Genomic DNA, 16,920 nt, shown 5'->3' with positions numbered 1-16,920 from the left:
CGCCTTTTAGTCTTCTAATATAACATGAAATTGGTTATAAATACATTGCACTAATTATATGTTGTCATTTTTTTAAACAGGATTTATTTTGTTTTGCATTGTATAAGAATTAATTTGTCACTTTGTAGCTGATTTCTTTTAATAGATTATTCTGATTATTAGGTTTTAAAACATTTACTGTCCTCGGATAGATTTCTGATAATCTGAATTCAAATGATTTGTTTACAAAAGCATTTGTTTCAATAAATTTGTATCCAGTTTTATGAACACAAGAGACTATAAAGTATTTTGATGCCTGTAAATTATATGTGCTTGGTTAGTTTCGATTTATATTATCTATTATAGATTCACAATTGACATTTTTCAAATTTGCAGAGAGAGAGAATGCAGCCTATTTGTTCTGTTTCAGGAAGAAACAAAAACGGTCCAAGAATGAGGAGGTATCTGTACAAGGTAGCGATAAAGAGAGAGGGAAAAATAAAAGGTATCAGTTACTTCATGCATAAATTTCTTTGTTACCATACCTGCCAGTAATAGTGTTACCTTATTCTTCATTTGGAGAACTCTCGGTAACATTGCTATTTTCTTGAAAGGGAGAAATTGTTCTCATAATTCATAAACTAGCAAAACTGGTCAGTCTGTGAAACCCATTACATATAATGGGCAGTATCATATGAAATTTGGTATTCATTGCTAGAGGCAAAATATGCTGCAAAAAGAGACACTTTCAATATTCTAGGCTGTTGGTATATTAGCACTTTCAAGACTTACATTCATTAAGAACACCACTGGAATTCATTCAGAATACTCTATATGTCTGGACTTGTGATAGAACACAGAGGACTATTTGGGATTTAATTCATAGTACTATAAGTTCCTTTTTATTTTCATTTTGCATTTTTGGGAAAACAATTACGTGTTGAATTTATTGAACTTGTTGATTTTCACTCTTTTCTGTTACTTAGTTTAAGACCATATATATCAAACCTGAGTAATGTATCTTACCATATTTTAAAGCATATCAACTAGACAAGTTAATTTCATAAGAAAATTGGGCTGATTCTTAAACACATCACAGTAATTACATTTAAATTTACCAGTGAAAAGTATATATATTGTGGTAGTAATGGTGATGATGGTGATAGTGACTGTTGATGATTATTCAGCTCAACTTCTTATGTGGCACATTCACATCCTTGGCTAAGATACTAAAGTCAGCCATCTCTTTTTTATATTAAATTTTAATTTTGATTAGACCACTTGATGACCCAGGTAATCATGAAGGCAGTAAGAAATTTACAATAGTTCGGTACTCTTGCCCTTTGATTCCTTGTAATACAAGAAGTCTATTATTTGTTATCCTCATTTATATCTATGTTGTGAAAACTTGAAAACATGGTGTAAAGTTTGGGTTAGTTTGGTTTGAGTATTTATGACACATAAACACAAGTAAGTTATTTTGTGCCTGGGTAACAGGTAAAACGCCTTGCCAGAGGAACACCACAGGAGTGATATAGGTTTGTCTGATGGTAGCATGCCTTACCCGAGGACAAACCACAGTAGATGACCCCAAGTCAGGTCTGATGGTAGAATGTGAAACTGCAACCACATGTCGAAAGTCAGTTACACTAACTACTGCGCCACCACAGCTTTTACCATTATCAATGATGGAGACATTTCTGTTTTCAGCTACTCTTTGTCCAATAATATATATTTCCAATTTCACGAATAAGAAGCTTTACTAAGGACCACGCAAACATACAGATAGGTATATATATCTATTGTAAGAAATGTATGTGTTCAGATTGTGACAAAAAATTGAACTGAACCCATTATGAAACTAACAGCTTATGCACGTGTGCATTTAAATGCATATTGTTATGTATATTTAACATGTATTTTGTGTTGTCTTTTCTTAATGATTGTATATTGTGTATATCTGTTGTTTGTACTTGATTTTGTCCAAAATCAAGATGATGGTATACTTGACCAGTAACAACATAGTTCATAGATATAATTTTTCTGACATAATTGTAGATTAAATATTCAGATCATTATAAGTGAAGATAAACATGTTTATTTGAATCTGAGTCTTGGATGTAAGACTTCCACTTGGAAATTCCTAAACTTGTTGACAACAGTGAATGTTTTATAGAGGAGATTGACCCGCATCCTGCCTTTATTATTGTGTGTTAGATTTTTATATACTGTTTTTTAGTTGAAAAATTACTCATTCTTGCCTTAACACCAGAAGCAGAATCATTCTTATTGTTGATCTGTTTTTGATTTGGGTGTAATTATTTATTCAAAAAATATTATTCACTGGAATTACATAGTGATCAAGAATATTCTTGGACTAAAACTTTGATTTGGAATTTTTATGATTATACACAAGAACATTTTGGATTATATTATTGTGATACATTTAAAGATGGTTAACACATCATCACACTCAAGGCCAATGGTACATTAATACATTCATGACTACAGGTACATCAACACATTCAGTATTAGAATTTACTTGGAATACCACTAGAATCGAATTTGAACTTTATACATTTGGACTTGTGATAGAATTGTTAGGACTCTTTGGGATTTAATTCACAATACTATAAGTTCATTTTTATGTTTGCATTTTGCATACTAGGGAAATAAATTATGTGTTGAATTTATTGAATTTTTTATTTTCACTCTTTTCTGTTACTTATTTTACAGTGAACACAAGAATCTATAAAGTATTTTGTTAGTTTGTCAAACCTGAGTAATCCATCTTATCATATTTTTAATCATATAAGCTAGACAAGTTTACTTCATAAGAAAAATGAACCGAGTCTTAAACATATCACAGTAATTACATTACCGATTATTGTATATGTCTGATTGTTTCATATTTAGAGTTCGGAGTTAAAATATGTGCTCACATTTGCAGAGAGTGAATTCATCCTATTTATTTCATTTCAGTAAAGTGAAGGGACGTAAAGGGTCTCAGAATGTGAAGTTACTTCGAAAACATAGCCACGATGAAGAGATAAGGGAATATCCTGAAAGGTATCGATCACTTCATGCAAGAATTTCTTTGTCACCATACCTGCCAGCAATTATGTTACCTTGTTCTTGTTTTGGAGAATGCACAAGTATTATTTTGCAATAGAGAGCTTGTTTTCACAATTAAAATAATCATAGAGTTGGGTGCATTTGTGAAATCCATTACATGTAATGGGCAGCATCATCTATGAAAACTGGCATTCGCAGCTCAGGCACAATATACTGCAAAAGAAGAAACTCTCAAGGCTCAATTTTTTTTTATTGAAAGCAAGTTTGAATTAAAAGAAGTGATACTAACTTCAAAAGAAAATGATTGAAATATTTAGAGGGATTATCATCATCACACACTAAATAGCAAAAAGTCTAGATTATGTTCAGTCGATACAAAGAAAACAATGCACAGGAATTTGTTACCCTTAGGATTATGATAAAAGTACCACCATTGCCATTCCTACATTTAGGGTCAGGCTAGTGGAGGTAATAGATATGAATTTCATGCAAAATAGTCTTAAACAACTATGTTCTGAAAAATGACTTTTATATGTAAGTATACACCAAATGTTTTATATTGGCATAGCTATGGCAGTGCAAATTCCATTTGTTAATTAAGCCAGCCATCATTATTTGCATGTTTGCTGGTGCTCACATCTAGAAGAAGGAATTTTGCTACATTGCTGTCATGTCTTTGACTAAATACAAAAAGAACCAGCATTTGACAAAGGTCAAAACTTAGTTAAATGTGCTTTGAATATAGAATTAAGATGACACTGACGATAATTAAAATATACTTTTTCATTATTGCAACTTGAAATATCTTCTCAACTGATTGTTTTTAAAGACCTGTGATAAGTTTTACTATGGTATTTTACAAACTTCTCATTCAAAAGACAGCATATTTTCATTCCTAAGAGTGTTTTAGGAGCATTTCCAATGTTAAGAACCTTGTTCATTTCCATTATTGTAAAAGGTAAACAGGTTTCTCAGCATAGAACACAGCATGTCCTTTGCTTATGAATGGTATGTATGATAAAGAAAAGTCACCAGTTCATAAGTTGTGAAGAAGGATGAGATTAGGCTGATGAAAACTTAAATGACAATATGTAATGTGACAGTGGTAATAATGATGATGATGATAGTGGCTGATATTGATTATTCAGTCCAACTTCTTATGTGGCACATTCACATTCTTGGCAGAGAGACTATGGCCAGCCATCTCTTTTTCGTATTAATTTTGAATTTTGATATGACTACTTGACGAACCAGGTAATAATGAAGGCATTGAAAAATTCACATTATTTTGGTATTCATACCCCTTGATTCCTTGTAGCATACTAAATATGTTACCTGTTGATTTGAGGTGGAATTTAGACATCAACAATAAGTCAGTTATTTGTTATCCCTATATATATATATATATATATATATATATTGTAAAAACTTTGAAAATTATTGGTGTAAAGTGTGAGTTAGTTTGGTTTGAGTAATTAAGACACATAAACACAATCAAGTTATTTTGTGACTGGGCAATGAGTTAAGTGTCTTGCCAGAGGATCACCACAGGAGTGATATAGGTTTGTCTTATGGTAGCATGCCTTACCCGAGGACACACCACAGTAGCTGACCCAGGCAGGTCTGATGGTAGAATGTGAAACTGCACCCACGTCAAAAGTCAGTTACACTAACCACTGAGCCACTACAGCTTTCACCATTATTAATGTCAGGGACATTTCTGTTTTCAGCTACCCTTAGTCCAATAATATATATTTCCAATTTCACGAATAAGAAGCTAACATGATCATTTACTAATTACCACACAAACATACAGATAAGTAAATATATATATATATGTATATATATATATATATATATATATATATATATATATATATATATATATATATATATATATTGTTAATAGGTTAATAGATTCCTAATAATTAATGTTAATAGTATCCTAAAAAAAAGGTTGAGTGTAACATACCTTATCCCTAGCAGAAACTATTGTAAGAAATTAATGTGTTCAGATTAAGACAAAAATGTTCCATTCAAAATTGAATTGAACCCATAATGAAACTAACAGTTTATGCACATGTGCATTTAATTGTATATTATTATGTATATTTAATATGTATTATGTGTTGTCTTTTCTTAATGATTGAATATTGTTTACATCCGTAGTTTGTATTTGACCATGTCCAGAATCAAGATGATGGTATACCTGACCAGTGACAACAATACATGGATAATATTTTTCTGTCATAGTTGTAGATTAAATATTCATATCATTATAAGTGAAGATAAACATGTTTATTTGAATCTGAGTCTTGGATGTAAGATTTCCACTTGGAAATTCCTAAACTTTTTGACAACAGTGAATGTTTTATATTTTGTGATACATTAACAGATTGTTAACACATCATCACACTCCAGGCCAATGGCACATTAGCACGTTCGTGAAGACAGGCACCTCAACACATTCAATATTGGAATTTATATGGAATACTACTAGAATTGAATTTGAACTTTATACATTTGGACTTGTGATAGAACTTGTAGGGCTGTTTGGGATTTAGTTCACAATACTTTAAGTTTTTTTAAAATATTTACTTTGTATTCTATTGAAGTAACTTATTTGCTGAATTTTACAGAACTTGCTTGGTTTTGCTTTTTACTGTTACTCGGTTTAAGACCATAGAATCATAACAATATTTATACTTATATGTTCTCATTTTACATTATTGGCATAAAATAAGGGTTAAAATTACAATGGTGTCGTGGGTCGGTGGTTCTTTCCAGGGTTTTCCCGGGTTCTTCCTCCACCATTAATACTGGTCGCCATGTATAGCCTATCGTGTGCTGAAAAATGGCATTAAACCCCACAACAACAACATCAACTACAATTGTGTCTGTAATATTATGAGCTAGTTCAGGTGAAAAAATGTGGGGTGGTACTGTCCTCATCAGATTTCATGATATGTACATAGCATGCCAAAGAAAACAGTTGCTTAATGCAAAGATTTAATATTAGCCAGTACAGTTTGAAATATAGCTTCCATTAACCTTCAAGAGTGTGGTACAAATAAAGCTGTATACAATCATCTAATAGTTGAATGATTTTAACATGACCAGTGCTTGAACCAAGGTTAGGAAAGCGTGAAATATTGGTCATATAGACCAATCTACTCATCAGTCTGCATCCTATCGCCAAGTTTCATGATTCTCAGGTATAAAAATATCTATACAGAGTGCATAATACTTATGTGCAACATAAAGACTAAATATGAACATAGTTACTCGTGACAGTAACCCTCTTAACCCAGATAAACCCACTCTAAACTTTAGCCTAGGACCTATGAAGAATGAATGGATGAGATGTAGTGACGCTGTACAAAAGTAATAGTTTTATATGTAGGGATGTCAGTGTCAGAGTTTGTACAGTTATTATCTCTCCTGTTTTGTAGCAATGAGCTAATAATTAAATGCTACAAAATATGATCCTTAAGATGAATGTAGTTTGTAATCAATAAATTCTGATTTCTTTTTATTTTGTTATCAGTAAATTAGTTTGATTTAGATCATACAGTTTTCTGCCTTCCTCGAATAATTCTCTCACCTATCCCTTAAAAATATAAAAATATTCTATGTAGGTGTTGCCTACAATAATAGATCATTAAAGGATCTTTTGTATGAGTATTAGAGAAAAAAGAAAAATTAAAAAAATATAACTTCTAATTAAATTAATGAACACTCAGGAACAAAGTGTTGTTTTCAATTATTCAGTGTAAAGTCATTATAAATTATAAAAGTTTTCTGAGATCAGAGGGCCTGTAGTATTTCCTGGGCAACAACATTTCTGAGATCAGAGGGCCTGTAGTATTTCCTGGGCAACAACATTTCTGAGATCAGAGGGCCTGTAGTATTTCCTGGGCAACAACATTTCTGAGATCAGAGGGCCTGTAGTATTTCCTGGGCAACAACATTTCTGGAAAGTATTAAGCTAAAAGGGGAACTCATAACCACAGCTTTGCTTTAAGGATGATTATTTGTGACATGATGAAGTGTTCAGATTGATATGTTTATAGATCTAATGGCCCAAGTAATCCAAAGTCACTTCAAATCTCATATCTAAGTGTGCATATTCTGGTACTACTATTAGTTCAATATATATATATATATATATATATATATATATATATATATATATATATATATATATATATATATATATATATATATATATATCCCCAAGTAAGAACTCAAGAATTAATATAGACAAGACTATGGGAAAAGATACCATTTGTGCTATAAATAATAGCTGAATGAGTACTGAACAATTTATGAAAATTTAGATCTTTTTTTACACAAAATATAAAGAAAACTGAATGTTGGTGTATTATGAAATTGATACTGTACAATTTGTGTGTATTTGTTGTTATATTTTAGGTCAGTTTAGATTTGATATTTCCACAATGAGTTGTACAAACCATGCCTTTTGCAGTTGATCATAAGTATGTCTTCTAATATAAAACTAGTCCACAATACATTGCACTAATAATGTTCCCCCTTTTGTACCATGATTTTGTTTTGTTTTGCACCAGGCAAGAACTAATTTGTCAATATTTGAAATTACATGTGACAAACAAGACTGTGAATCTCGAAAGGCAACATTTTTTTGTCAAAAGCCATTAGCCGATGTAAGGTCTACATGAAAACACTTTGTAATATGCATCTGCCACCCAAGATGTAAAATTTCTCATTTCTTGTATAATACACTCTAATTATTAGTTTCTACATTTTTCCACTTGATGCTGCATTTCTCTCATTCTGAATGCAAATGATTTGTTTACAAGTAAATTTTTATCCAGGTATATGAGCATGAGAAACTATAAAGTATTTTGATGTTTGACAAACCTGAATAACGCATCTTATATTTTAAAGCATATAAACTAGAAAAGTTGACTTCATAAGAAATGACCTATTAGACACATCAGAATAGTATATGCTTGGTTAGTTTTGATTTTTATCATAATATAGGTTTGCATAGCTGCCAACCCTCACGAATTTAATGTGAATTTCACGACTTTTTCAGTGATTCACTGATTCATGCTGCAAGCCAAAAATTCACGAATTCTCCAATTCTCAAGTATTTTAATTCTTTAATAAAATAAACGATTTCCCGTTAAGCGCTAGTCAAGATTTTTGCAGTTGCCGAAACGGTCTGGTACTGCTGGTTGCGATATTAGTAGATCTACAGCCGATTAGTACAGTTTGCCCGGTAGCAAGCATTTTAGCCTATTTTAATCTATATGTATAAGAGTAGTTTTACAAATGCTTTTGAGAGAAACGGGGGCCTAACCCGAATTTTTCTCAGCGCATGTGTAACCAACATTGATTTGAGTTACCGTTCAGCATCGCATGTAAGATCTTGAAAATGTATTCACCACCAAGGAAAAAGAAATGTATTGCTCAAAAAGTGAAGTTTAATTTGGAATACATCAAAAATTGACCGTGCATTCTGCCATTAAACATTGATATTCATCATGCTTTTTGCACTCAGTGTGACATTGCAGAGATGATGTGAGGAAGCACGTAGAAGTTGGGAAAATTAAGAATTTACAGATTTCAGCTCTGGAATATTTTAAGCCATCGGCAGAAGACCTGCAAGCTACCAACGCTGAAGCATTATTTGTGAGTTTTCTTGTCGAACACAATCTACCTTTTTCAGCTGGAGACCATACTAAACATTTGTTCCGACAAATGTTCCCGAACTCGAAAATCGCTTCCAAATTTTCCTGTGGAATAACCAAAAGTGCTGCAGCTCCTGTGCATTCCTCACAGCAACAGTGACAGCAAAAGAGTATTTTCTCTAGTGAGGAAAAATAAGACAGACTTTAGGGCCTCTTTAGCTGCAGAACATTTGTCAGCAATTTTAGCCATCAAGATCAACCAGCAGGCAAGAAGTCTGAACTGTATAGAAAACAAATTTATGATCAAGCAGTTGAGGAAGTTCAAGTCTGCCACAGTATCATGTCTTGATCAATAAATATTTCTCCATATATGTAGTGTTTCATTTTTATATTGTGATCTTGATATAGTGTAGTATTGACGGTCAGAGTGGATGGAGTTACTGTCGTGGTATTTTTCACTAATTCATGTCCAGATTCACGACTTTTTATCCCTATTTTCACTAATTGTGAGCCTGGAAGGTTGGCAGCTATGGGTTTGCAATTCATGTATGATCAAATCTGCGGACTGCAGCCTATTTAAAATAAGTAACAGAAAAGAGTGAAAGAGAACAACCTTTGTAAAATTCAACAGTTTGATTCCCTGGAATACAAACTGAAAATGAGAAAAATGAACTTACGGTATTACAAATTAAATCCCAAAAATAATCCAAGAATTGCAGACACAAGTCCTAGAAATTTAAAGTCCTGAATAAAATTCAGTAGAAGTCCAGAATAATTCCAAAAACTGAAGGTGATGACGTGTCTGATGTAACCTTTAAAGTATTGATGTGCCAATAGTCTTTTTATTGAATCACAGAAATATAATTCCAGATTTGAATTCCTAATAAATTCCAGTGAATGTCTCTATCCAAGAATTTTATCAGAGCACCTTGTATTAACAGAGAAAATAATCACTTGAATTCAGTAATTTGAAGAAAATGATTCCAGCCCAAAACTGGACGCAACATAATATAACTTGAAAGTGCTAGATGTTAAAGCATGAACTGACTAAGTCCTAACACTCACAAGATTATATAGTTACAAGATTATATAGTTCTCTACTTGACTTGGGTCACAATTAGCATTTTCTAAAAAGAAAAACATACCTAATGGAAAACAGCCTTCAAGAATTATCTAATGTTTACTTACAACATAATAACCTGTAAAATTCACTTAGGAAATTCCAAAACCCTCGATGCAGATAAACATATTTACTTATTCTTGTTTACACTGAATAATTATCCTGATATTAAGCATATACACATAAAGAATAATAAAGCTAAGTGTTAGTTGTTTACATTGAATAATACAAAAAAAGTCAACTTGGGTCAACTTGCGTCAAGCAGAAATGAACTCAGTTTTGGACAAGGTCAAGTCCAGCATACAGTGTGACATTAATATAGCAATATAGAAAAATTAAAATATGACTAACAGACAATTAAATTAAATATACATAATACCTGAAAAACATAAGCATAAAGAGAAGAGAGGGGGACCTCCTGGAAGGTATCAATCACTGTACCTGCCAGTAATTATGTTAACTCATTCTTTTCTTGGAGAATGCACAAGTAATTTTGCTGTTTTCTTGGAAAAGAGAGATAATCAGTCTTCACAGTTCACAAAATTGTAAAGTTGGGTGCATCTGTGAAACCAATTACATGTAAAGGGCAGAATTATTTATGAAAATTGTAAAAACATCAAATATTACTCTGTGAACACATGAAACAACACAAATTTCTGAAAGACTAGTGTTTTATATATTTAATTCATATTGTTTGCTTGACTTGTTTGTGATTGAGGGTTGTGGAGAGACATTTTGGATATCTGACCTTTGTCATGATTATGATTTGCGGGTTGTGGATAGAGATTTTGCATGCCTGATTTATAAGCAGTAAACAAGATGTTTATCAGAATTCAAGGATTTGTGGAATTTTCCATGGAATCATTAGTTTTCAGGAACATCATATTGTATCTGAGGTCAAATGAAATATGAAATAGAGGTTTGGTAAACAATTATTCATTCCCGTTTTAAGATCACTCTTTGGATTCATGTACAATTGTGTTCAGATATAATTTAATAGGAATTATTTATTTAAATTAGTCATTATAGTTACAAAGTACTTAATTTTTTGATTCATACAAATTTGGGATTAATGAGAACTCATTGAGGGACATTCTAGACTTTATCATTATGTTATATCAGAAAAATCAGGACCTTTGGAATTAGGAACATTGTTTTGAACTTGTGATAGGAAGTTTAAGAGTATTTGTGATTTAGTTCACAAAACTGTAAGTGGCTTTCAAATTTTTAGTTTGTGACATAGAGAAGTAAATTGTTTAAATAAATTATTTGTTGATTTTACTGAATTTGTTCGTTTCGCTTCTTTCGTGCTATATAGTTTAACATAGGGTTATAACACTAGGGAGAAGCAGTCTTCAGTGGGATTAAAGCACAAGAGTGGTATGCCACTTTGGTTAAATAAGCACAGTATGGGCAAATACTACTGAGCCAAATATATTAATGCATGAAGCAGCATTGAAATCAGAACTTCTCCAGGGTAGAGTTAATTTCTTGTGGCATATCTGTATTGAGAGTAACTAAAACAGAACATTAGAGAAACATATAAATTGTAAATTTTAAACTTAAGAAAATAAAGATTTAGATAATGTTGAAGAATTGTATTTTACAAGCAGCATTGATGATTTCAATACAAGCGTCATTTATCCAGAGGGCAAAATAGTCAAAACTCTGCAGAAAAAATAAATGATATATTTAAGATAAGTAAATGCATAAATTTGTATTCAGCTAAATATATATTACAGATCAGATATCTTGCAACTTTATTCCATCAATCAACAAAGATTTGACAAAAGCGAAGAGAATTTAGTAAAATTTGGTTAAAACCAGTGAATGATGACTCATAGTGAGTAAAATTTTACAAAAATTTAAAAACCTTAATATGTTTAGAAGGATTGATGAAACATTGCAAATTGCCACCCTTGTGGACAGACATCAAGCTGGCTTGCTGAGAACACCTAAAGAAAAGTCATCCGTCCTATTTTAAATGTCTGAGTTAGGTATTGAAGGCATCTTTACTACCATCCTGAAAGTAGAATTAATTGTACAAATATCAGTTGATTGTGGATGAAAATTAACCAGGCAAACACAAAATATAATACACTAAATTGAAAGAATGGTTAACTGAATATTCTACATAAACATTACCTAAACAAGCTAGAAAATTATTTCCACATAAAAGTTTATGTAATTGATGTAAAATGACCAGTGACAGAATAATATTGTTGACATGCAATCATAAGAAAAGTACATTGATGGATGGAAATGAATTTTGAAGTTTATATGTCTTTAAAAATACAGTTGTATTCAAAAGGTAGAATCAAAAAGGGAGGGAGGTGTCACATATACTTTAGAGAAATTTTGAATCAGCAAGAGAGAAAAAGAGCACAAAGGTTAAGGACTTGCTAGAAAAGAAAATATTGTGTACATTTCATCTTACCCATAAAAAATGAGGTTTTTAGTGGAAATGGTTAACAGGAAAACATGAATTGTAAGTATTTCAATCAGAATAAAAATACTAAATTGGTTGTCATTTAATCAAAATAATTTATGGACAAGGTAACAATTTGCTCACATTGATAGACATATCTCTGGTTAAAGCAAGCAATGAAGAAAACATTAAATTTATTGATCATTGTACTGTTATTTTATTTAATGTAACATATGGAAAACAGCACATTAAAAAATGAAAGTGTCAGTAAAATGCATGTTATTTGAATTCGTATTGGTCAAAGAAAAAATATGGAGACTAGAGATATCAATATTTTAGAAAAAGTCAACTGGGTATCCAACAATTGCAATGATTAGTTACCCAGGTACATAATCAATGGGAAATTATATTAAATGTGAACCTGAACTGCTTTGTTATAAGTTCATACATGCCAACTTCCTCCATCACCCCGGAGGTGTAAGCATAATTATTACTAATATGAATGGCAAAAAAACGCAATCTGGGCATAAAAAGAGTGATCTATATATTAAATGCCATTAGTGAAAACTGTATGAAAAATGTAGTTGTCTAATACTCACCTGGATCTGCAATTAGTTAAATTTATTGTCACAAACATACTAAATCCATGTGGATTAATACAGACACAAGACAAAATTATATATATATATATATATATATATATATATATATATATATATATATATATATATATATATATATATATGCAGCATTCACTTTAATTAGTCTACATCACAGGTTTAACTTTTTGCTTCAAGGTCATAAAGTCAAGTTAACAAATTCTTAATGCTGTATTACATCACAGTAGAATTCCTCCTTCAAAATTTATAATGCACTATTTATCCTTTCCTGATGCAACATGTTCTTAAGTTTAACAAAATTCTTCACCTCTAACATCTCTTGGTCATATAACATCCACAAGTCACATCGATAAAGTCCATTTCACTTGATAATATTTGACACCTGTTTTTTTATCAATATAGACTGGTCTGCTACTTAACTGTATATCAAACTATTATGAATATGTGGCACATGGTTTAAATTCAAGATATCTCTGATCTAAACTGGGAAATTTAAAAAAAAAAAATTATTTAACATGGACGAGTACCCCATAGCTAATTTTTTATTACTTGGGTAATTATGAAAAAGCTTGTACCCTGGTACCAATTGTCACCTTTAATGGAGACCAAAAAAAGCACATCCAAAGATATCAGTGCACACAGAATGAATGAAAAGGAAACATGATGAAGCAATTACCATGTATACTCGTGTATCAGCCAATAATTTAGGAAAAAATAAAAGCCTGGAAGAAGGAGGGGGGATCGCCTTATCCATGAGCCATAGTCTAAACTTTAAAAGTTTTTGAGTTTGTTTGTTGACTACCATAATGGCTGTAAATCTTGGTACGCGAGAAAATAATTTTTTGTGTCTTGTATATGCATTTAAAAAATGCATTTTCTGTGTCCCAACATGTTGCGTCTGAATGTTTTCTGATTTCTCCAACTTGATTTGGAATAAAGGTAAATAAAGACTTAATAATTCATGAGCTGGTTCGAGTTTACTTCATTTAGCACAAGTTCCATCCTTTATTGTAAACATGGTGGTGCTATTATGTAAATATGCTCACTAGCCTAAATTCGATTGTTGAACCAAACACTATTGTTGCTCATTGTTGTCATGCTTGGTCAGATTTTAAAGAGTTAGGTATTTACAATTTCAGGGCAAAATGAAAATGTAATTACTGGTGCATTGATGCAAAATTCTGGTGCAATAACATATAAACAAACAATAATTAACTAGAAGCAAAAGGAGAGGTACTGTTACAGCAGTGTGCAAATGCTCAATTCTCATCATTGTCTGATCAAATTATACCCAAATCTAAATTAGGTAGAAACGAGAAGAAAACAGAAAATTAAATTTATTAGCTTATAACATTTCCATATAATAATCATACTTGCCAACCCAGAAAGAGATATATGTGTAATATTTGCTAATATAAGCTTGGGTAAATAAATGCATTTAGAACTTACCACCTGCATCTTGTGATGTCGTCTTGGACTTGTGGGTCAGCTTATGCGCGGTTCATGAACTTTTTAATGTTTATATGTGTTCAGTGTTTTGTGGGGGAGGGTAGGCTTATATGAGAGAGGTTTATATGCATAGTATATACAGTATTCTGTAGGCATGGAAATAAATGACCTCACTATATAAATAAAAAGAAGTGATATCGAAAGATATGCAGTTGATCAAAGCGTGACATGAGATTCTGTAAGAATCAGCTAAACTGGGCAGTGTGGCTAACACCATCTTGTTATGGGATTTCCTACTGGCATTTGGTAGGAACTGTACAGGAGTGAGAAAAATCAGCATAAAACATCTATATTTATTACCAGATGTGAAACCTACTAACTAATGTAAAATTCCTTTTGCCTGCTATTAATGCATTCAAATCAGATAACAGCAATATATATGAAACAATTTAATTTGATATGCAACACCATACTTGTCTGGAGATGCATAGACAATAATTGAGGAATAATAGCTCAGAAGATGTTATAACTATACACCAGAGTTTTGGAAAGCCTATATCTAAAACCACATACATTTCTAATGTATGTGGTTTTTCAACAAGCATTGTTGAATATTGGAGAACATTATGTCAGCTAATCTCACTACTGACCTCTTATGTTCCAGAGTGGAAAAAAGTTTAAGTTACTGGTCGTTGTATATTGGTTTTCTATACACAGTTGTTTTGCTCTGATTCATCATATTTTATGCGTATACATTATCCAAGAATGGTCATTGCCATTTTCTTCTTCTTCTGATGTGAACTGAATATGTGGGTCAGTGGAGTTCACATGATTCCAGACTTTTGCACATGGTACTCCTACAGTTCAATCAAGGTATCATCCACATATTGGAACCACATTGATGGTGATTTCTTAGCTGATTTGAAGGCTTTTCTCTATATAAAAAAAACCTCCATATATAAATTTGCAACTTTAGCTTGGACTGGGGACCCCATTGCTGCTCATTTCTGTTGGTAAAACTGCCCATTATGTGCTGTCAATAATGTGCTCAGTAGGTAGGTCACATCTAGATTACATGGTATTGTTGCTTTGAGTGCCTAGGTCAAAGTCTGAACCATTCGATTTGCAAATATTTATGAACATTACTCCTAAATGAATGGTATTTTCAGTACTTTGTGCCTCACATTTATTATGGACATTGTTGATATCATGTTCATTCATTTGTTTGGTTGAAAGTTTCTTATGTGAATCGGTGAACTCATCCACATTATCATGGCTACTTCCAATGGACCAAACAGCTTGTTAATTCATTCACAGACAAATCTAATAAAAGCGCCAGCATCTGCTACATGAGCATACAAAATACATTGTTTGTTCAGTTCCTTACCGACAGTACTGGTTTTAGACACATGTGTCATGCAGGATGAATCAGTGCATTATGCAAAAATACTGTACGGTTCTGACAATGTAAAGCTGATACAGAAAAAAATGAGCATGTAATATTAAATGCTTTGAACTAGTTTACTGGTTCAGTAGAGTGCTATATCATGCATTCATTTGAAATGGTGAAAAATTATTCAAAATATAATGTTATATCTTTTAGGATCTGCATGAAGAGCAGAATAGTTTATTATACCGCTTATAAATAATCACCTACACTATCTGTTTAATTCATATATTGTACAAATCATCTAAAGTAGTGTACAAATGAAATGGGAAATAATTATAACATTTGGTGGCAAGTTTATATAGGGAATATTTGCTTGGATCGAGTGAATATATTTCGTTGAAAGGTGAAAAATACTTTAATTTATAAATCACAAGAGAAGTATATATGTTACTCACTTTTAACAAGCAAATGTTCTTTTAATTTTATGCTCAGTCATATTGGCTAACAATATCTATAACAAATTGAAGTTAGCTGTTGTTTTTTTACAGTACCAAGCACCATAGTGTCATTTGTGTGCTGTGTATGCTGTGCCATGTTTTTGTGTGTATTCACATGGAAAAAATCAGAAGTAACTTAAATCTTTTTGCTAATTCAAGATAAGAAGTGTGTAAACTACAACATTGAAGAAAAGTATTTATAACATGTTTGGGATTTGAACATGGAACTCAAGTATGAGAGGTGACTTATTTACCACTAAACTGAGTAAGCAAGTAAAATTTTTGATAATACTGTTATTGTTGTCTATTGAGCACAGTTAAAAAAAACATTGTCTTATTCCGTTCCAATGAATTATCAGAATTATTTGTATTTTAGAATCGACTAATTCACAGGTTAGCATAAAAAGAGTGTATATACCTTGGTATAGAGGGCAGTTTTTTCCCTGTTTTCAACCAGATTTACTAATTTGTAATACTTGAGTTCAGCCTTGTTTAGGAAATAGAAACCTATTATTCCAATCATTATCTGACCGGAAATTAAAGTCAGTAATTTCCCCCACAACTTGAAAATGAGAGGAAGGTGAACGAAGATATATATACATATATGAAAACCTTCAAGTCTGAAGTCTCTTTCTTTTCAAAATATGTTGTGCAGTGGAATATTTCATCAATGTCTAATTCAGA

At 31.7% G+C, this 16,920-nt stretch overlaps 2 protein-coding genes across 6 annotated transcripts in view; one reads left to right on the top strand and one right to left on the bottom strand.

Moving 5' to 3' along the window:
- Positions 1–16,920, top strand: part of LOC149800286 (uncharacterized) — a 131,549-nt gene that overhangs the window by 10,711 nt on the left and 103,918 nt on the right. Inside the window, exons 4-5 of the mRNA XM_089958378.1 lie at positions 410–484; positions 2,962–3,048. Of these exons, the coding sequence (XP_089814504.1) occupies positions 410–484; positions 2,962–3,048 (162 nt within the window). The remainder of the gene's footprint in view (positions 1–409; positions 485–2,961; positions 3,049–16,920) is intronic.
- Positions 1–16,920, bottom strand: part of LOC149800287 (uncharacterized) — a 251,662-nt gene that overhangs the window by 185,681 nt on the left and 49,061 nt on the right. The gene's annotated exons all lie outside the window — the stretch shown is intronic.

This window comes from Sinohyriopsis cumingii, chromosome 5 (assembly GCF_028554795.1).
Source record: "Sinohyriopsis cumingii isolate HCF-2022 chromosome 5, ASM2855479v2, whole genome shotgun sequence".
NCBI lineage: Eukaryota > Metazoa > Mollusca > Bivalvia > Unionida > Unionidae > Sinohyriopsis > Sinohyriopsis cumingii.
The sequence above is the reverse complement of the archived record's forward strand: the minus strand, read 5'-3'. Positions and strand labels throughout refer to the sequence as shown.